Below are 22,258 nucleotides of genomic sequence, written 5' to 3'. Positions count from 1 at the left end.
TGAGGTCTTCTTTAACAAAAGCTTGATGTGGAAACCATCCTTCTAGATCAACATGTCTTCTTCTTCTTTCCTTGTGTCCTTCTGCAAATGATTTCCAATAATCCCTCCTCTTATTGTAGAATCTTCTTCAAATGAGAAAACGAGGACCCAAACAATAGACCAAGTCCTCCCCTAAGCCCCAAGTTGGCCCTCCAATAACCTCTCCCAGGTCGAGGTCAGTCCAACCAAATAAGAATCAATTATGTCTTAACCAACTTCACGCTTCAACCTCGACCCGTAGCTTTGACCTACAACTTGGAATTACAACTTCATGCTTGTAGCAACTATAGAAATCCTAATTGTGGCATGTTTCAGCCTTTTAGGAAGACTTCTATCAACCAAGTCTAGGTCTCCAAAGTCAAACTAGATCAAAATAGAGTATTCGGCTCTCATACCACTTGGATTTACAATTCAACCTCCTGGAAATTGTTGATAGGAGAGATAAAATTGGTGATAAAGTGATTCATATGCTACTTTTATTTATACACATATGAGGGGTTTAAATTTGTTCTTTTAGGCGAACTTGTCATTTCCTAGGCCAAATTGTGCTTGGAGGCTTCGATGACTTTCTAGGCTCAAACTCAATATATTTTACATCTTACAACTTGCCCGAAATGGTCTTATATAAATGATAAATACTCTTTTTACTCAAGAAAAATATTATTTTGACGTGAAAAACCATACAAGCCTGCAAAACATGCATTACCTAGATAATCATCAAAATGGAGTATGAAATCATACTACAAATAATATTTGTCTTTCTTCTTTTCTTTGCAAAATAAAATATACATAATGATTTGAATACATTGACAATTATGAAGACTAAAACTAGTTACATTTTCGAACAAAATGTCCTAGCTCCAGGGAGACGTGTTCCTTGGAACGCATCATTTTTAATTTTGTTTGTAGTCTCTGGTCCTATATTTTGGTTTATGAGATGTGATTTTGTGTTTGGTTTTACATTTTTTGGGCTATCCGTTGTTCGTGATAAGGCAATGGATAATGATAATTTTGGTGCTTATATGTATAGTGCCTCTCTGCAGACCTATGGGATTGGTATACAAGCCAATCTATGTAGTTTGGTTAGATTGATGTGGTTTGGGAAAGGACCTAGTGTGTTTATGAAAACTTTTGTAAAGCCACATAAATCCTTTTTTGACCAATATAAATGCCTTAATTCACAATTTAAAAAAAAAAATAAAAAATTAAATAAAAAATCATAACTTATTATTTTATTAAATAACAGTATGATGATTTAAGTATTGGGGGTTTTCACAATGCATTATATTATATATCAATTTTTGGGATTCAACTACGTTAAGTAAGTCATTCATATATGACCATTTCCATGAGAGATTATATATCCCTTTTTTGGATTCAACTGCACTAAGTAAGTCATTCATCTATGACCATTTCCATGAGAAGTAGTCATAACTAACTAATTTGTCATGATTTTTTAATAGTCCACTTATCACTCATTGCATCGCGTGATGTTCATACGGGTGAAGAAGTAGGATTGAAAGTAGTGAAATGAATCACATAGCGTCAATCATCACATAAAGGGCTTGCACCCGGTAACTAGGACTTCTCGGGAGGGCATCCGTCCTAGATCGTCTCTAGCTCAAGCGCAATTAACTATGGAGTTTCCTAAAAGTCAAGCTCACTTAGCTTACTACCTCATTTGCAAAACCTTTGCAAGTATTGTCCCTCATGAACCATTCAAGTAGAGTTCCATTCACTCTTTTGAATTAAATATTGGAGGTTTTCGCAATGGATTATTTTAGATATATTAGATATTGATGACTTTGAAGCTCTCTTAATATTTTTCCAATAAATTTTTATCTTCTTAAAGTTTGATACACTATTTCCACTTAATAAAAATATAAGCCGTGAGCACTATATAAAAGAAAAAATTACCCAAAAAAACCTTAAATAATAAACCACTATATTCTATATTTTATATTCATAATAAAGACCAAAACCATTATATATATATATATATATAGATTGTAGTATATATATATATATAGATTGTAAATTTAATAGAAGTCTATATCTTTAAATAATAACAACATTGGTGTAAAAAGACATTTAATTAAGGTAAAAAATAAATTAAAATATATATAAAAATAAATAATTTTAATGTATTTTAAAATTATATAACAAAGAAAATTGACAATAAATTTTATTTTATTTAAATAAATTATGTTAATTTAATTAAACGCCAATTATGTTATGGCCTAAGTGGGACCTAGAAATCATCATATTACATAACTTGAATTTAATTCTTTATTACAATCTATGCGGTATGTTTAAATGTAAATGGGAAGAATCATTTAACCATTAGAAGTGGTGGTCAAAGTTTTTTTTAGATCTAGATCATAAATATAATAATAAATTATTTAGATATTGTTACAATTTAAACCGTGGGATGATTATAAGAACTGTATCAAAGGGTTCTGACTGACAACCGTTGGAGGATAAAGAACTTTTATTTGGACATATTAGAACTATCTCCCTATCCGAATGCGCTCCATCGTTCTAGCCGAAATTATATGGGGACAGATGCCACAGATATATAGTTGGAGTTTGAAAATTACAATATGTGACATTTATGATCCATTGGGTGGAAAAAATTAGTCAAAGAACGAAGTGGAAGGGTTTTCTATTTGCACTATTATTAAAACTCTCAGGTGTTGGTAAACATTCTAAACTAGTAATTAGGATCCTCAAGTGGAAATTACAAATTCTATAGAAGTGTGGTGATTCTTCCAACACTCCCTTCAAACACAATTTGGGGGAATCGAATCTGGATCCAAACACTGATCCAAACACCGATACCATGAAGAGGTTTTCCATTACACCAAAACCGAAAATGTTGATAAATGTTCCAACACTATGTTGTGTGTTGTCAGACTTTGTGTATGTGTGTATTTTATGATTGATTCTGTTATATCTGTGAAAGAGGGTAGAAGAGAGTGGTTAGTGTATTTTATGTTTGGCCATTTGCATGTCCTCTTGAACGTGCAAACTAGTTAGTTTTGGTTCAGTTAAAGAATGCTGTTCAAACCTAGCTACAAGCCGGCCTGTATTTGTCGGCTATTCACCATCAATGGTATTTGTCTAGCATTTTCTTAAAACGAGGTTTATGATGAGAAATGGAATAGTTCAGATTTTGGTTTCCATTAGATATATTATAAAAAATTATGCCAGGTTTTTGTGCCTCTTAGAAAATTTAAAAGCAGGTAGGGTTTCTTTCCTTTTTGCTTTTCTTTTATAAAGAGAAGAGACTAGAGAGTGCAGATTTTCCTCTTTAATTTTTTTTGGTTCCTTAAAGAAAATTTAAAAGCAGGTAGGTTTTCCTTCCCTTTTTGCTTAAAAGCAGGTAGGTTTTCCTTCCCTTTTTGCTTAAATTATTGAAATAATTTTCTTCCTTTAACTCTTCCTTTTATAACGAGAAGAGACTAGAGAGTGCAGATTTTCCCCTTTGATTTAATTTTTTTAATATTGATAAGAATTTAATATTTTAATAGCTGCGATTAGATGGCGTTGTATTCGTTTAATGATAAATGCGCAAGCTCAACAGCTCTCGTGAACAAGAAGATGCTTGATTTATAAATGTGGTCTATTGCATCAGGCAGGGCTTGAAATAAGTACGTATATAATCACTTTTTAATGTGAATATCGGTTAAATTAGTTCTCCAGATGCTATTTAAAGGGTTTCATAAAATAGGAATATAGATATCACCCTTGTTCTTCATTTCTAAGATATAGACTGTGCTTCTGCTTTGAATCTACAAACTGGTCATAAAAAAGCACGCTGCATTGTAGTCCTTGATTCCTTACGACGCTGGTTATGGTGGTTTGAAATAAGAAGATTGGTTTTGAGGGTTTCATTGTCTTCTGTCCCTGGCAGGTATCTTATTAAAATTACCATGAATTTTTAATGGAGGTCTCACGTCCATTTTAACTTTCCTAAAAATGATCATACCTGCTTTTTCAAAAGAGTAGCCTAAACTTGTATATTACGCTGCTAAGCATATTCGCCTTCTATCTCATCTTGAATTTCTCTACGCAATGGGTGGCCTCTTCCGCAGACCATTGCGGTGGCGCGATGCTCAACAATTACATGGAGCAGAGGGGAGCCGTAATTCTGTCGTCGCCGGAGTTGGATGGAAACTTGCCATTACAGAGAAGCCGTTATCTCCCGAGTTATGCGAATTATAATGCCGATTATCACTAGATACGCAAATTTTCATTCGATGTGCGAGTTATCACCATTTTAAAAGCGATCTGTCAAATGATACGCGAGGTATCATCAATTCCGATGTATTTGTCAACCGATACGCAGATTATCACTCAAGGATAAGCGCGCGATTACGCTGTTATGCCATCGTTTTCATATGATATGCGAGCGTTTACGCGAGCTCTGCCGTTTATCCTATCGATGTCATATGAATATGCGAGTAACCATCGTCGAATATATGATGAAACAACTCGGCTTTTCATTCAAATTTCATTGATAAAGCATTCATCAAATTAGAATAGTTACCAGGTACAATGACACAACACAGAGACAATATAGAAAGAAACGGAGGAACCAACACAGAGTCACAACCATACAAACACTTTCAAAATGCAAATATAAATACAAAAACAAATTTCACTACAAAAAAGAGCGGACCACAAAGTGTATAACAAAAAATCCTGAGATGCTTTTCTTGAAATTCTAGGGTAGAGCTGTTGGGTTTTCTTAACGAAAAAGATGATTGAGATGTATTTTAAAGAATTCTCTTCACATCCACAAAAAAAAACTACGTGAGATGCTTTTCTTTGAAATTCTGGTGCAAAACAGTTGGGTTTTATGAACGAAAAAGATGATTGAGATGATTTTCAAGAAATTCTCTTCACACCCACGTCATCTATCCACTTCGGTGCAAATTTGTAATGCTTATGCTTGAATTTGGATCTAAGGTAGAATCTTTGATATTCTGTAAATATAGCTTTATGACGGGATTTTCTGGTCCTCATCTACTTTTGGCCATATGCAATTCAATATAATATAATTGGTTATCTTTCATTTAGCTTCAACACCAATAGAATTTTTTAGTTTTTTTTAATTGAAAATCGTATGTTTTTCTATTCGAAGTTAAATTTTATTTGTTTTGCTCTATAACAATAGATACTTTGTTTAGATACTTTGTTTAACCTAGTGTAGGTTCTTTCTGGTCCCGTGCTTTTTACTATTAATTATTAATGTTTCAATGTTACTATAAGTGAGTCGTACTTTATTTATCCTAACGAAGGCTCTTTCTTGTCCGGTGATTTCTACTATTAACCATTAATGTTTCAATGTTATTAGAAGTGAGTATTAACCATTAATGTTTCAATATTACTAGAAGTGAGTCAAGAGAGTGGGTTACATTTATCTATTTCTTCCATCTTTATGTATTCAATAATATATATAGCATGTCTTTATTTAAGTTTTAATATTGAATAATATATATGTGATGTTTTCATCGCAAGTTTCTTATATGAAATTATATGTTCACCTATTTCGAATGTAATTGATAACTCAAAGTTAAGATGAAGTCAAATTTAATTATATCGATAAACATGATTCTTTTTAAAATAGAATAGGGATTCTTTAATGTAATTATTAATTATTATTAGATTTATGGTAGGTCCATTAAATATTCTATAATTTTTTTTAGTAGAATACACAAATCAAACACTCAGATTTATGTGCAAGGTAGCTACGTGTTTTTATCATTTTAGTTAAATTGATTAGTTAACAAAACATCATATGAGAAAGTTTCATACGAAATGAGTTATGGTTTTTTAGACATGTGATATTGAAAAGCCATGGCTTGGTCCCATGGTATTGTAGCATACCCTATTTATAGATTAAGAAACTCCATAGTAAACTGGATATAAATCTTCGTGGATATAAATCTTCTTCCATGCTTTAATGAATATATGTTTAGCTTATAATAATAATAATAAAATTTCAAATTTTAGCAACATGAGATGTATTATGAAGTAAATGTTTTGATCTTTTTTATGTATTGATAATTATTAACATTTACTAGTGATTTAATTTATATAATTGTGCTAGTATGTAAATTTCTATTCAAAATGTGTTATTTTTTTAATATTGACAATTTAAATACATTTTAAATACTTTAAAGCTACTTTAATAGTAAAGGTTTTAAATATTTGAAAACACATTTTATAGTGAATTACTCGTGCGTTTACCTCTTTTTGTTAATCATATGGGGAGCGAGATAATTTATCTTATTTTGGTTATTGGATTTGTGTGTTTACTTATAGAGTTTTCTTCTCAAAATAACTTGCACACTGTACTTTGTATGGTTTGAAGTGTAGAAATAATTTTGATTGTTTTTTTCTTCTTTCTTTTCCTTAAACCTTTTTTTATTTTGTTCTAATTTTAGATATATTTTCTTAATCTTTTTATACAATATTGAACAACTAAAAGTTTATCCTAGGGGACTAGAAAGAAAATTCGTAGTTAAAATAATGTATTCCTTAATGAAACTATTCTCCAAACTTGCATCCTCGTATTTTCCAAACAACTAATACACTTTTCAAGGCATCGAACAATGAGCAAGTATTGATGGTACCAATATATGTTCATAATCAAGCTTCCTCTGTCCCAATGAATTTGACGATTTTGTGTGGTTGATCCATAATCATTGTGAGCAAAGGTCAAAGGATATAGTATCCTATAATGCTTATGGGCCAACTTTGATATTGATAGTGTCTAGCCTAGAAAATGAACATCAATAGCAAGGGTAATTTATGGTTGATCCATAAACATGGGTTTGTAGGTGACCCACAACTGTGATAAATGAAGGTCCAAAGATATTGATACTGTATGCCACACTTGGGCCAACTCTGATACCCATAATGTATGGACAAGCCCTAGATGGTGTTAGCCTCTCTCATAAAACAATAATAAATCCAAAAATAAATAAATTAATTAAATATTCCAAGTTAGGAATTTGTGCCTAACTCTTGGATTTTTCCTCTAAGATAGGAGTTAGTTTAGGTAACTCCTATATTGGTGTGTGTCTGGTGAGAAATTATCTCAACCAAAGGAGAAATTATCTCAACCAAAAGTGTCTAAGATAGCACACACTATCTTGAGAACACTATCTCTCATCTATTCATTTGTAACACTATATTCAATTATTTTTAATTAAATGAGAATGAGAGAGAAAAAACCTGAGGAAGCCATGAGGCTAAGCCTTTTCCGCCAATATATTTTTGTCTAGTTTCATATCTATGTTTACTGCAATATGTTTCTGAGTTGTTTTAATATGTATTATGTGGTATCAGAGCGAGAGTTTTGTTGACTTTGTAATACAGTTATGAGTGAGTGGGAGTCTGCATTATTGGACTCTTATTAAGGATTCAATTGGCAGGTAGAACATTGATCACTGCCTAATTTTGATTGATTAACGATCTTCACCAGCACGCTTGGGGTTACACGCCCTCACTATGGTAGCAATATTCATGAGAGAGAATTGGCAATGGAATAAGATGGAGATAGGCTTTGGTCTGTGCGCATGAATAGATCCACAACCATAATCAGTCAAAGGCGAAGCCGTTAAGGAGAGAATCCTGGGCAATTTGGGCTTTCGTGATGGAAGGCCACTGAGCTATTTCACTTATGATTCAAATGGAATGAGAGATTCAGTTTGTTGGGTCCATTGCAGAGGTCATAATTGCATTTTTGAGATCGAGCTGATGTGTTGAGAACGAAAACCGCCATTGAAGACTACAACATGTCCAATAATGAAGGCGAATATCATGCCAATTCTCGATATCGTGGTATTGCCATTCAATCCAGTGTGTTAAGTGTTTCACTGTGAAATACGTTATGGTGCAACGTCTAGCAAATTATTGCTTCTTTATTCTTTGTCAAAATTAGTCTGTATTGAAATCATATCCAGTGTGGACGTATTTATTTCTCTATGATTCTGCTTCGGTTTCATTTCCATTTTAATATGTGAAATCACCGTGTCAAATGTTAGATTTATTGTTGGATCTAACCTGAAATTGAAGCAAAAGTCGTTGCGGGAGTAACGTTTCCTGTTTTGGAAGACCAAGACTAGTAATCATTGAAGAATTTCTAGGCTGCGAAATAAATATCGTAGAAGATCTGTGTAAAGAGGAATCAGTCCACGCCTTTTTTTCTTGTGAACCATCAAATCTTGAGACAACTTGAGATGATCACGAGGCAAATCTTTGATGGTCAAGATGTTGCACAGAGTAAATATATTTCTAGAGTAAATATGATTTTGTAGGTGTGAGATCCATTGCCGAGCCACTTTCCTTTGCTTCCAACCGTTATGTATGGCTATTGAATGTCAGACACAGAATTTTGTGGAGAGAATACTAAGTGCTGGAGTTGTGAACGCACAGAGGAAATAAATCAAAGAAGGTGTTGAAGTATTGTTTGCAGATATGCGAAATTCCAAGCACGTGGAAGAAATCATATTATTTAACTTGGTGCACTGGAGGAGAAGAGGAACGCCTCCCTTCAACAACAGAGAGAGCCCTGTGTTGATAGAAAAGTAGGCACGATCCTAGTTAAATCCGTGAACAAACACAATTCAAAAGGGTCTACTTTTTTATTGGATTGGTTGCTAGAAGAACAGTATGCACTGAACAACCTCAGCCTTTTAGAACGGTATCCACATGATCTCTTTATCTCTCGAACCTCACCAATGCATGGTGCGTGAAGATTCAGGTAATTTTAATGCGGAGAATGATTTTTCTTATCAAAAGTTGAAACAATTTTCTTTATAAATATTTATGTGCTTCATAAATGATACATGGTGGCCAAAGATTTTGGTTAAAACAAATCAAGATTAAAGGAAGACCTGCAACAAGATTAAAGGAAGACCTGCATAAGATTGATGCACTTCCTTCAAGGTCTATGGGTAGTTATTCATAAACATTATACATGAAGCGATGCACAAGTTTTAATGGCATAAGAAATGCTTTCGAGGATTTAAATGCATGTGTAAGTCAAGTTGGGTAAGGAAGAGGTAAAGCTGTTTATTAAATTGTTTTTGGAGAGATAAGGAGTACTTGTAATTTTTTGTATTTTGAGTGATAAGTGGAATTCTTTGAGAGAAATTATTTTTTTGTAATCCAAAGTAATATTTTACTTTGAGAGAGATTTTGAGAGTGAATGAGTGTAGGTAGTTTTTTGAAGACATTTTTCTTTCAAAAGTTCTAGAACTCTGATTCCAAGAAGATGTTGTGAAGCTGAGCCATTGTGTACTCCAAAGTTTAATAAAGATATCATTTTTGTGGTGCTGATGTGTCCTAGATCCGCCCGAAATTGAATAAGGGGATCTTAGGTACATGAAGAGTGTGTTGATGATGGTGCATGCTTCATGTTGTTGTTTTTTAATTTGTGTCTAGTTTTGACACATAAATGATCTCATTTAACACACATAAAGTTCAATGCAAGCAAGCACAACACTTGTAACAAAATAGCTTCAAGGAAGGATAATTAAGCTCAACACATGCATTTGCGTCACTACAACAAATAATCAAAGATTGTGAACATCAACATTCTACCTCAACAAGCAAATTCACTTAATCAAGTTAAAGCATTTTAGAGCACAGTCTACATCAACATTATTGAACTTGTAATCAAACTCAAATTACATTGAATTGTAAGGGTGCATTCTCGGTTGAAACCGACACCCAAGTCTTGAATTGAGTCAAATTTAATTCATTGTAGTGAGTCATTAAAATAATTGTAAGCTTTTTTGGGTGCATTTTCGACAGTGTTCGACACCCTTCCTTTAGGCAAAATCAAGTGAATGCGCAAATTTTAACTCTAAAGCAAACAAGCAACAAGTTCACATCTCCTGCAAGCAAGCGTGAGTATTCATTCAACCAATTTGCGTCAAAACAGAACAAAGTTCAAACCTTCAAGCAAGCCAGAGTGAAGTTCATTGCAGCAACCATCAAAGAAACCAAAAAAGTTCAACTCTAACACCAATTAAGCAAGTTGAGATTGACATCAAGCGAGTGTGGCTATTCATTCAAGTGAGCGTGAAGTCATTTATGAAAATACGATCATCATCAAGCAAGAAAGTTCTACAACTCTAGCAAGTGTTCCTAGCAAGTGCAATAAGCAACAAATCAAGTGAGCATACCATTCAAGTCCCATAGCAAGCGAGCCTGTCATTCAAGTAACAAAATCAAGTGAAACAGTTCAAAGCTCGACATCTACGACAAGAGAGCCTGATTTCAAGTGAGCAAGTTCAGATGGCGCAACATATTCAGTGGTTAAATATTCTTCACGGTTTGATCATCTCCAGTGATGAAAACATGGTGCACATCAGCAAAGAAACTCTTATTGATCTTTCACGGCATCTACAACAAACACATGAAACCATTGAGTTTCTTCAACTAGAGTCGCAACTACAAAGAGATGAGTTGCAACAAAAGAGTGCTTCTTCCAAGTCATTCAACCATACAGATAAATATGTTGATTCCAAATCACTGATCCAAACAACTTCAAGTGTTGAAGTTGTTCATGATCAAATTCAAATTTCTTCCAAACCCATCATCAAGCCCTGGGAAGAGATTCAAAATAACGAGAATCGACGAGGCTTAGGATATGTCACTGATGAGACCAACTTACATATCCCAAATTATTCCAATCCAATTAAGCTTGTGAGTGCAGGATTTCTTGAGCAACTCACCTCAGTAGGTTCTGAGAAAATTGCAGAAAAACACAATTGCACGCAACCTGAAGTTAATGTCCAACCTAAATGTTCTCATTGTCAAAGAACCGGTCATATGGAAGATCAATGTTTTGATCTCCATCCTTGTTGCCATTGTGGCAAGCCCAATCATTCCTCAGAAAAATGTCGCAACCAACAAAAATCAGGCAGATTGAAGATACGTTATGAATGGATCGATCCTTGGGAATGGTCATCCATAGTCAAAATATTGTCTCACTTCTACAACCGACTAAAATCACACATAGTGCAGCCATCAGTGAACCGATGATGGTACTCTCATGCAGTTGAACGAGGGAGTACAACCGTGAAACTCTCCTACACCTGAAGGGGGGGAGTTCAAATATATTTTGGAGAATATTGTCTCTCCTTTCAGCTGACAAAGGGGGGAAAATGTCAACGAAATTGACAAGTAGTTTTCGGACTGAAAGTCTCGACAACATCAGCGAAGTAGCCAGTGGGCATTTGTCATCAATAGTGAGCATCAGCAAATTCGCTAGTGGGCTATCGATAGCCAAAGCAGCAGTGAGAAGCTTTCATCATAGCAAAAGAAACATTGAGTTGTTTTTCGACATATTCAGCTAGTGGGCGATCATCATCAGCAAATACGCCAGTGTGCATTCATCAAATTGTGTCAGTGGACACCGGATGCTGTTTTCAAGCAAAGGACAGTTGAATCCTTTTGCGGCTTGGCACATGATGGAGTTGTAAAACATCCTTCTGAGATGAATCAGTCATGCAGCTGACTCAGTCTCTTCATATTGCAGTTTCTTCAACATCCAGATTTGGCGGTTTTTTCAGACAATGTTTTTGAGGATCAACATGAGAACTTGGAAGATGGTTACTCGTTCTTATTTTGGATTTATCATTGAAGGGGGGAATGTTAGCCTCTCTCATAAAACAATAATAAATCCAAAAATAAATAAATTAATTAAATATTCCAAGTTAGGAATTTGTTCCTAACTCTTGGGTTGTTCCTCTAAGATAGGAGTTTGTTTAGGTAACTCCTATATTGGTGTGTGTCTGGTGAGAAATTATCTTAACCAAAGGAGAAATTATCTCAACCAAAAGTGTCTAAGATAGCATGCACTATCTTGAGAACACTATCTCTCATCTATTTATTTGTAACACTATATTCAATTATTTTTAATGAAATGAGAATGAGAGAGAGTATACCTGAGGAAGCCATGAGGCTAAGCCTTTTCTGCCAATATATTTTTGTCTAGTTTCATATCTATGTTTACTGCGATATGTTTCTAAGTTATTTTAATATGTATCAGACGGGAAAATCTCCATTGACATGGTTCTATGATGGAAGTTTCCCCTAGAAGGTTATAATGTCAAATGTCTTCATCTTGTTGTGTATGATGTCAAAAGTTTTGACCCAACTAGTGTGAGTGACAAAATTCTTTTGTTGGAGGGGGTCAAGAATGATAATATTCCATTGCAATCAGCTATGAAAAAAATGTTCCATTGAGAAGGGCCAATATCATAAGTATTCTATTGGAAAAGGATTTGGCAATGGAAAACCTCCGAAATCTTACATAGTTCCGGGATTTGGAAACATCGAAAATATTCCAATGGAATTCTTAGTGTTGTGGGCAGATATCCAAAATCTTCCACTCATTTTGGATGTGATTTGAAAGTTGATATGAAGTATTCCACACGCACTTGTTACAATTTGAAGAAAGAAGAGGCTCTTCACTCTAGGATCTCATGCATAGGTAGTGACCAAGGCATCATTGGGAGAATATAAACATGAACCAAAGGCTTGGATCATGTTTTGGAATACTACCACGTGACATCCAGACCCTTCGTTACCCCTATTATGGAGCACAAACTCACCATGCACTATGGCCATCATTTTTTCTTTTGTGAACATTCATTTCTATGAAATTTTTTGAACGTCTTGAAACATGTGAGTGGTGGCTAAAAGCATGGATGGTATGAGATAAAATATAGCGAAGTCATTCACACGATTTCCTATGAAATTCATGGAGACTATGTCGTCAGTCATGTGGATGTCATTATAACCTTCAAAGCTATAAAGCCTTGAATTTTCTATTCTTGAGAGGTCAGAGAGTGACCCTATGCTTAGCATAGTGGTCACCCTTTTTCCAGGTATCTTGGCAAGCAAAGGGTTAATTTGAATGTTGAGGAGAAGCATGAGCACTCTAGAGGCTTGAAAAGTTCTGAGCCAAGTGTAGGTCGTGTCCTTGGTATCCTTCACATCATTATAATGTTCAACCTTACAATCTAGAGTGTGGGGAGTGATGAGAAAAAATAAGAAACTACCAGATTATTTGTACATCTTCTCCTCTCAAGCGTATGCCATGTATTCATCCTTAATTTATGCATGGCTAGAATCTCTTGATTCTTGGAGGGTGAGGTAGTATTCTAGGGTGGAATCAACAAAGACAACAACGTAATGAGGATTATTGAGGTATTTGAGAATGTACCATTGCTTCTTGCGAGAAACATCATTGGGAAAGATGCAGGTTTGCAGCTTGGCCATGAGGCCATGCCTCCACCAGGCTCGAACTTGGACTAGTTTTTTTTCTTGCAAAAAAACTTATGCAACACGTTCTTTCCATTATCGAAGGGCACAAAAACACTAACGTCATTTCAAATATAGAATTCCTCCACCACATCTCTGTTTTGAGGCATGTAATCAAAATGATACTTCATCTTGGAGCTTCCTACAACCCTTTCAATGGCTACCACAACCATAGGCTTTAATCCTTTTCTGCTTACTAATGATTTCTTGAGGGATTTACTAGTCACGATCCCTTTGGACGTTGCTAGTGATTTCACCAAATCCATATGGTGAATGATTTGAGGAAATAAAAGGCTTAACCCTCACCAAGGAGAAAATTTAATCTTCCATCTAAAAAATAACTTGAATCTCAAAGAAATGGCTTAGACATACCTTTGTTAAATCAACTTGGCTCTCATACCACTTATCTAGAGCATAGGGGCTATGATCTAGGAACAATAAATACTTGGAGAGGGTAGTTGAGAAAGAATATAAATATGGAATGCAATTATTCTTGGAAAAATATTGAACAGAAAATACACACACTCAATACCTAACAATATATGAAAACCATATAATTCTTTATTATATGGATAAATCATTTACCCTACAATTTGAAGGAACCATCTGTCATTTTACCAAGTGAGGCCCGTTATTTACAATATTCTTCGTGGCTTCTTGAGTTACAATAGCCCAGGTGGATACCATGGGTGGATTCCACTTTCAATTCAAGTCATAGGTATGAGATAACTAGATATAGATTTGTGGTTTTTCGAAGTCAATAATTGAAGCCTAATTTTAGTTGAATTGTAAACATCAAATGGAACTCACACCTAAGAAAATAGAAGAGGGCTCCTTCATCACGTAAGCTCTAGACTAGATGAATTTCCTTTTTCAAAATATTTAATGATCATAGGACCAATAAGTTTCTTGTAATCATGGGCTTGAATCGTTGACCACTAAGTTTGGAACAAGATTAGACATGAATCCAAAAAATGATCCATTTAATTTAGAAGCGTTTCAGCTAAATAATCCATACGTTTAGAAGAATTTAGCTAAATAGTGGAAAGAAGTTCCAATGAGAAAATGTACCACAACATATCACTTCTAGCAAATTTTAAATTACGTTCGTATTATCTAGGACAATGCAATAAAGATGATTAAAAGATTTTTTGAATCATAGAAGGATTTGATTGAGAAAAATGGAGCATGTTTAGTATAATAACATCCTCAAAGGTAGAACAAGGAAACTTATCAACCACAAAACCCAACATCAAGTATAGTTGGGAGAGTGTAACAGATAAGAGGAACTATTATGGTAGCAATAATTAAAAGTTTGATGGGTAATAGATATATGGGCCAATGTGAAAGATATAAGTATTTAATGTGTTTTTGCTTATTATTGTATATAAATTTATGTTTGTAAATATTTATCATATAATTAATATTTTTAATTAAATTTTCAAATTTTAATATAAATAAATTAAAAAAAATAATATTTACTAATAATTTATATTTAATTTATGATATAGTAAAAAAATCTTCCAAATTCAAGTTGTGTATATATATATATGAAAAATAAAATTAAAAAATATTTATCACCAGATTAAAGTATTGAGTTTGATGGGGCTGGACGGTATCTCGTCTAAAGATCTCTGCCAAGTCCATTGCATAAATTTCGGCTTATTAGTATATTTTTATATGGAAAGTTTTGCATAATATATATATATGTAATTTATTTAAAATTTGTAAAATTTGAGCTAAAAAAACTATGCTACTCTGAGCATAACTATAACTCCAATTAGATTTAGATTGGTTTACAGGAAAACAGACTTTCTTTCACATAATGAAACAGAATTACCATGATAGAATGTTGGGCAACGATTTCTTTTTAGGAAACAAATACGTAATAGAAATGGCTTCGCTTCTTTTACTCACAGCTGTGGGATTCGAACCCGGGTTGATCATACTATCTGTAGCACCGGAGATGGTCCGAAGAACGCCATCTGGCATATAGGACTTGGATGGTATACACCGTGAGCCCTGATATAATTATACCAATGACCACATATCCTCCACTGCTTTTACTCAGAGCTGTGCGACAGGAGCAGCAACGGAAATGCGAGGGTAAGTAAAGCTGGGAACCTGTTCCCGGTAAGGGCCAAGCACTATGACACTTTCCAATCCATACAGGAAGGCATGTGTCCATATATAGAAAATCTGATCGTTTCTGTAGGCTCGCGGGTTCAGGCCAAATTGAAGGAGCTAGAGCGCCGTTAACGTCGCACGGTATATGTGAGTTATATCACGTGATATGCAAGTTCTTCTTAGTTATGCGACTAAATTCAGCGAGATATGGGACTTACATGGGCTGGATATGCGAGTACATTGGCTGAATACGCGCGAGTAGATTGGCTGAATACGCGAGATATCACAATGGGATATGTGGATTCCCCCCGGATATTCGTTTTGTGTCCGCCGGATATGTCACCGCTTCTAACTTCTGACCGCCGAATATGCAGAGAACAATTGCTGAATATCCTACGTAACTGTCCCGATATGCGAATTATCAATAGTGGATTGCGATTTATCACAAAATACGCGAATTATCATGGGTTATGCGAGTTTTCTACCGATACGCGATATATTACGATTGGACATGCGTGCTTATTATTTGATACGCGGCTTATCAACGCAGGATAGGCAGATCATTACGCTGATATGCGGGTGGTCTCTGCTATTTATGCGATGACCTCCTCTCGATTTGTGAGTATTTACAGGCAAATATGCGGTTACTTTCAGGTTATGCGAGCTCTAACGGTCTATACGCGAATTATCAGCAATCGTCACGTGGATTATCACCGACTACGCTAATTATCACGAGATAAGCGCGTTCTCGCCGGATACGCTACGTATCACCACTGGATATGCGAGTTATCTTATTATAAGGCGGATTATCGGGTTTTGGCAGTGCTCTGCGTATTTTAAAGAGGCGGAACTGAATGTTATTGCATGGATCGAACGGAATGGTATTTTAAAGCGGCACAACGGAATGGCATTGCATACAGTCAGCGCAAATAGTCCACAGTGTCGGAAGGACATTACCAGCAATGCTTTTTGTGACGCCATTTGATATGATGTGCTCTGATTATTTTAAAGTGGCAGAACGTAATGGTATTGCCTAAATATTGAGCATAATGATGGAGAATCGGAAAGGCAGCGCAAATAGTCCGCTGACAAGCTGCAGTGTCGGAATGACATATCTACGTGAGCCGTGAGCAGCAATGCTTCTTGTGACGCCATTTCTGAGGATGTCTGAGGATAGGCAGATCCTATTTCCACCTCCATAGCAAAGTTAATGCTATGGAGGTACCCCATCTGACAGCGGCAGACTGCGTGGTTGACGTCATGGCGACCTTTCATCCTCGACCATGCATCATGGCATCCATCCGGCGCATCCATCCCTCTCCGGCTGCCGTGCTCCTGCCCCTCGACGGCGACCCTGCCCGCAGCCACTTTGGCCTCCCTCTGGTGTATTGATGAGCACACTTACCAACCTGACGATATTAATGTTATTTATATCACTAGTCTATTTGAATTCGAATTCAAATTTGAATTTAACCGCGAAAAAATACCAGTGCCTTGTCTCAGATGCCTTTTATATACCCTATTACATCGGCCTGGATGCCCTGCGTTATCTTTACGGGAACGAACGGGACCGGGCCTCGGGTCATGGGGCAGAGCTGATTTCTTGGCTGGAGAATAATGGAAGCTGGAGCTGGAGCAAAAGGGGCGGAATGGATCATTTTATAGCGACCGGGCGAACCGCTTGGGACCTGAGCAGCCTACCATGGCGAGCGGAGTTAAATGGGGAACGAGTCTCTTGGAGCTCTCGGCCATGGGCAATGTCACGACGTTGTTGGGAGAGCCAAACCTGGATCGACAAAGAGCAGGCCAGGCCGCTTCTGTTATTTGGAAGCAAATATACAGCCGGCCGAGAAATGGCATCCAGCAACAAAGGTATCAAACATATGATTTCTTTTAATTTTCATAGCTATTATCCTTACGTGTGAGCGTAATAATCATGAATGGTTTTTGAAACTCAAGGCCTGTGATAATCTGACTGAATTGCAAGAATATTATTGCAGTTGGAGTCTGTTATGGAATGGTTGCAAACAATTTGCCACTTCCAGATCAGGTGGCAAATCTGATAAGGTCTCACAACATCGGCAAAGTTAGGCTTTTCCAAGCACATCAGGAAGCGCAGCGAGCGTTACAAAACAGCGGAGGAATCGAGGTGATTGTCGGAGTTGGGAACGATGAGCTCCAGAAGATCGCATACGATCAGGCTGCAGCAAACGGGTGGGTTAACGACAACATTCGCCAATTCTATCCGGCCACCAACATCAAATACATCGCAGTCGGCAACGAAGTTTTTTCAAGTGAAAATCGGCAGCATCTTCCCTATCTCGTTCCTGCCATGAGAAACATTCAAACCGCAGTCAAGAATGCCAATCTGCAGAGCTCCATAAAGGTCTCCACTACCCACGCCTCGTCTGTTCTGGGAAAATCGTATCCTCCTTCTCAGGGAGAATTCGCTGATGAATTGAAGAGTAGCATGAGCGATGTACTTAACTTTCTGGGAGAGAATGGGGCTCCTTTCATGGCTAATGTGTATCCCTACATTAGTTACAATTACAACAAGGCCCAAATCTCGTTAGACTATGCTTTGTTTAGATCCGCGGATCCGGTGGTGAACGATGGAGGTCGTCTATATAGAAGCTTGTTCGATGCGCTGGTGGATTCTCTGATTTCGGCTATGGAGAAATCGGGACATCCCGATATTCACATCGTCATAACTGAGAGCGGGTGGCCTTCGGCGGGCAATGAAGCGGCTACTGTTGAGAATGCGCAGACTTACAACAACAATCTGATCAAACATGTGCTTTCAAATGCAGGAACGCCAAAGAGGCCTGGACAGCACATTGATACATACATTTTCGCTCTTTTCAACGAGAATTTGAAAGGCGGGGACGAGCCAGAACGACATTTTGGACTTTTCTATCCTGATCAAAACCTTGTTTACCCTGTTAACTTCTCCCCCTAAATTGATCCGATTTGTGTTTTGCATTAGAATTTCCAATATTACCCATTTTCTCACAATAAAGCGAAGGCTTGAAATCTTGGATTTCTTTCGCCAACCTCCCCCCTTAAATTGATCTGTGTTTTCCATTCGAATTTCCAATATTATCCATTCTCTCGCATTATAACGAAGGCCTGGAATCTTTGATTTCTTTCGCCTTCTACCAATGTAACGCCATGCATAGATTGGAATTGGAACCTGTGTTTTAGTGTCAATTTCGCTTCTGCCAATGTAACGCCATGCATAGATTGGAACGTGTTCTGGTGTCAATTTCGCACTACGTTCACATCCTTGTGGTTCTCCATTCGAATTTCCAATATAACGAAGGCCTGGAATCTTTAATTTATTTAGCCTTCTACCATTGTAACGCAACGCATTGATTGTAACCTGTTTTCAAGTTTCAATTTTGCACTACGTTAACACATCCTTGTGGACTCTTCTTCAATATAAGAATAAGAACATTTTTTAGGGGCGAGGGAAGTGCATCTCCTGAAGAAGTAACATTTACATATATAGGCGGAAGCGAGCAGATACAGCAGCTTCGAGCGAATCTATCACATCAATCACAATATACTGATATACATTCTCATCATTCGCGCAGCGCCACAAACTGGAAATCGATCGCTGGTGGGATGCCTGAAAGCCTACTGACCCAACCATTGACCCGTGCACTCGTGTGCATAAGAATAAGAACATTTCTATAATCCTGTAATCTGTATTCTAAAAATACTAACACTCAAACGAACAAAATCAATAATTCATTTTAATATCCATTCCGCATTTTACACTTTTCAAGAATTTGAATGTGGCCCCAAAATAACTCTTGACTTAAAACTAACACACCTGAACCAGAGAAATAAATTATTTAAACATCCATTTGACATTTTGCGCCTATTGAAGATTTTGTTGAACTATAATATGAAATGATACGACGCAATTTGAAATGATCTTGTTTAAACATCCATTTGACATTTTGCACCTATTAAAGATTTTGTTGAACTATAATATGAAATGATACGACGCAATTTGAAATGATCTTGTTTATAGTTTAATTAGCTGGAGGTACCACATTTTTTTTTTAATTTCAGTTTTAACGCGAGATTGACTTCTTATCATAAAATTAAAAGAATATATAAATATTATAATAAAATTTTTGATATATTTAATTTTTATTATATATAGTTTTAAATTATATTAATTATAAATATATATTTATTTTAACTTGCTAAATATTAAGAGAAATTAAATATTTCTGGATGTAAATTTTTTTAATACTTAAATATTTTATATGGTGAGTATGTTAGTTTTGAGCCATACATAAATAAAATGTTTTAACTATAAGAATTTTTTTGGCTCTACACTAACATATTGAATTATTTTTGGGTCTTTCTTTCTCTCTCTATGTGCGTATGTGTGTATAATCATTTCAAACCTCGCTTGTTTAATTCCTGGGTTTTATGCACTCTAGGTGTGTCCCACATGATTCCCGGAATCATTATGTTCTCTTGGAAATGGGTTTAACAAACTCACATCCCCACACCAAGAACTAGCACTACCTTTCATAGTCTTAGCAATTGTCCGTAGGAATTTTCTCTACAAACTATAATTGGTTGTAGGTCCACCCTTTCATTTACCTCTTACAACCTCCTTTTCCACTCTCAATCTATTCTATTATCCATTTTATCATCAGTGCTCTCTGATCTACAATGTCCCCCATAAGAATTATTTCCAATATGCTCAACATAATTTCCACGCTCCCCTCAGGTGCAATGTCGCTGACCTCCTCATTTTGGCACCATTTCCTCTTATGCATGGTTGAACTCATACATTCTAGTTGCAGGCTAAAGCACTTGCCAAGGACATCTCTTATGACCCCAAAGTCCCCCATCTGCACTCTTTCCTGCATGAATGATTTATGAACAATGTAAACTTTGAAACGGGAACTATAAACTCAAAACGAGAACTCTGGCCCAAAAACCCCAAAAAAACCACAAAAACAGTGCTCAAAACGAAAAGTGTGTATACTGGAACGATGTTTTTTTTTTTAGGTGTCAATTTTGCGGTTGTTTTAAAAATGGCAGCGACTACGAAATTTTCTACGAAATTTTCCTGCAAAATATAGCTTCAGAAAAAAAGTGTTGATACTGGAATAATGATTTTTTTTTTAGGGGTCAATTTTCATACTTTTTAAACAATGCTAATAAAACCAATTTTTTATGTCTCAAACAAAGTTAACTTTTAAGGAAAAACACATTAATGTTTCTGGTAGAATATCATTTTTCTTTCTTAAGTATAAATTTAACATGTTTTCAACCACAAAACTAAAAAAACATGACATTATGAACAAATTATTTCACTGAATGAATTCAAAAGTCTTTATTTGTACACTGAATAAAAGAGACATTATATCTCTAATTTGATATTGCATTGTAGATATTTAAACAATACGATTTATCATACTTAAGACATAATCCAACAACATAAAAATGCTTCATAACTTCTCATTTAACAAAATATGGAAAACATCCATTTTATTTAAAGATACGATGCATACATCAGTTATATAAACTGTCTTAAACAATTATTCAAAATCACTCATATTTTCTTGCACACCATCAGAATTCACATCTTCAGATGAGTGACTGGATGCTGACGAAGATGTTCCATATTCTTCTCTGTCATCAACTAGTGCCCCATCTGAGTCCACATGCATGCCCAAGATTCCAGGTTTCAAAAGTCTTCTAGATCTACGACTGGTTTCAGCAGAGTCCCATGTCAACACTGTTCCTTCTGGTAACAACCTTTTCAGAATCTCTGTCGTCTTGAAGCGAAGAGTTCCTCTCTTTGTTAAATTGAAGTCATAAACAAGTATGTCAACATCCTTCAATTGTAATATGTCTGTGCGGCGGCGATTTATATTTGTACCCTTTCTTTTTCTTTTTCCACCATTTTTTTGTCAACTGCCATCTCTGGCTTATACACACCATTGAATGGGTGTGTATTTGTGGCATACCAATGTACTTCAACACCTGTAACATCCTCATTTTCTGTAAAGACCTTTAAAACTTTAGCAACCCAAAATGGATAGCCATTAGGATCTCCATCTGCTAGCACTGCAATCATGCAACCCTCCTTAATATCCTGTACTGAACCCCTATAAAGGTCTTCCATGGCTTCACGTTGTGCACAAGATCTTCTGGAACCTATATGCATCTCTCTTTCCTCTGCCTGTGAAGAATTAATAATACCCTGAGATTGTTGTTGTTCAACAATGTTTACTTCCTCATGTTCATTCGACACATTTTGTGGCCAAATAAATGGATTTTTCAAAGGTATATCTTCATTTATTGTTGTCGAAATGAGATCACTTTGATTATTGAAAAACGACTCCCACCAAACTGAATCAGCAATGTCAAAGTACTCATATGTATATCTAATACATTTTTTAATTTCTTCCAGGCAATCAGAATAATTTATAGCCTTGTTCTGTCTACGTGCATTCTGAACTTCACCAACTGATTGTAATGACAATATTTTTGATGCAAATATTGGATGATCTGGAATGAACTTCAAAAATTGCAATCCTGATGACGGTGCCCACTCTGTAGTAGTTGAATACTTCTTGCCCCATATTAGTGTTTTCCCATCAATTTTTTTGATACGAAATTGATGTTGGAAGCTAATGTCATTAAGTTGTTCATTGCATTTCCCCTCACCATATGATCCCAGAATAAACCTTCG

General features: G+C 35.8%; 1 protein-coding gene across 1 annotated transcript; it reads left to right on the top strand.

The window, feature by feature from the left end:
* The first annotated feature begins 16,869 nt into the window (after positions 1 to 16,869).
* Positions 16,870 to 18,732, top strand: LOC149194113 (glucan endo-1,3-beta-glucosidase-like). Its single transcript, XM_089407254.1, has 2 exons — positions 16,870 to 17,394; positions 17,523 to 18,732. Exons 1-2 carry the CDS (start codon positions 16,914 to 16,916, stop codon positions 18,479 to 18,481), a joined length of 1,440 nt encoding a protein of 479 aa, XP_089263380.1. The 5' UTR covers positions 16,870 to 16,913; the 3' UTR covers positions 18,482 to 18,732.
* The last annotated feature ends 3,526 nt before the right edge of the window (positions 18,733 to 22,258 follow it).

The sequence above is a fragment of the Pinus tabuliformis genome, chromosome 2_2 (genome assembly GCF_031772625.1).
Source record: "Pinus tabuliformis cultivar Carrire ecotype Pingquan chromosome 2_2, CPIR1, whole genome shotgun sequence".
Taxonomy (NCBI): Eukaryota; Viridiplantae; Streptophyta; class Pinopsida; order Pinales; family Pinaceae; genus Pinus; species Pinus tabuliformis.
This window is presented reverse-complemented; position numbering and strand designations above follow the sequence as displayed.

Coding starts and splice junctions, on each gene's coding strand:
- LOC149194113 (XM_089407254.1), top strand. CDS start 16,914: ATGAGCACACTTACCAACCTGACGATATTAATGTTATTTATATCACTA. Junction 17,395..17,522: donor AATGGCATCCAGCAACAAAG/GTATCAAACATA, acceptor ATATTATTGCAG/TTGGAGTCTGTTATGGAATG.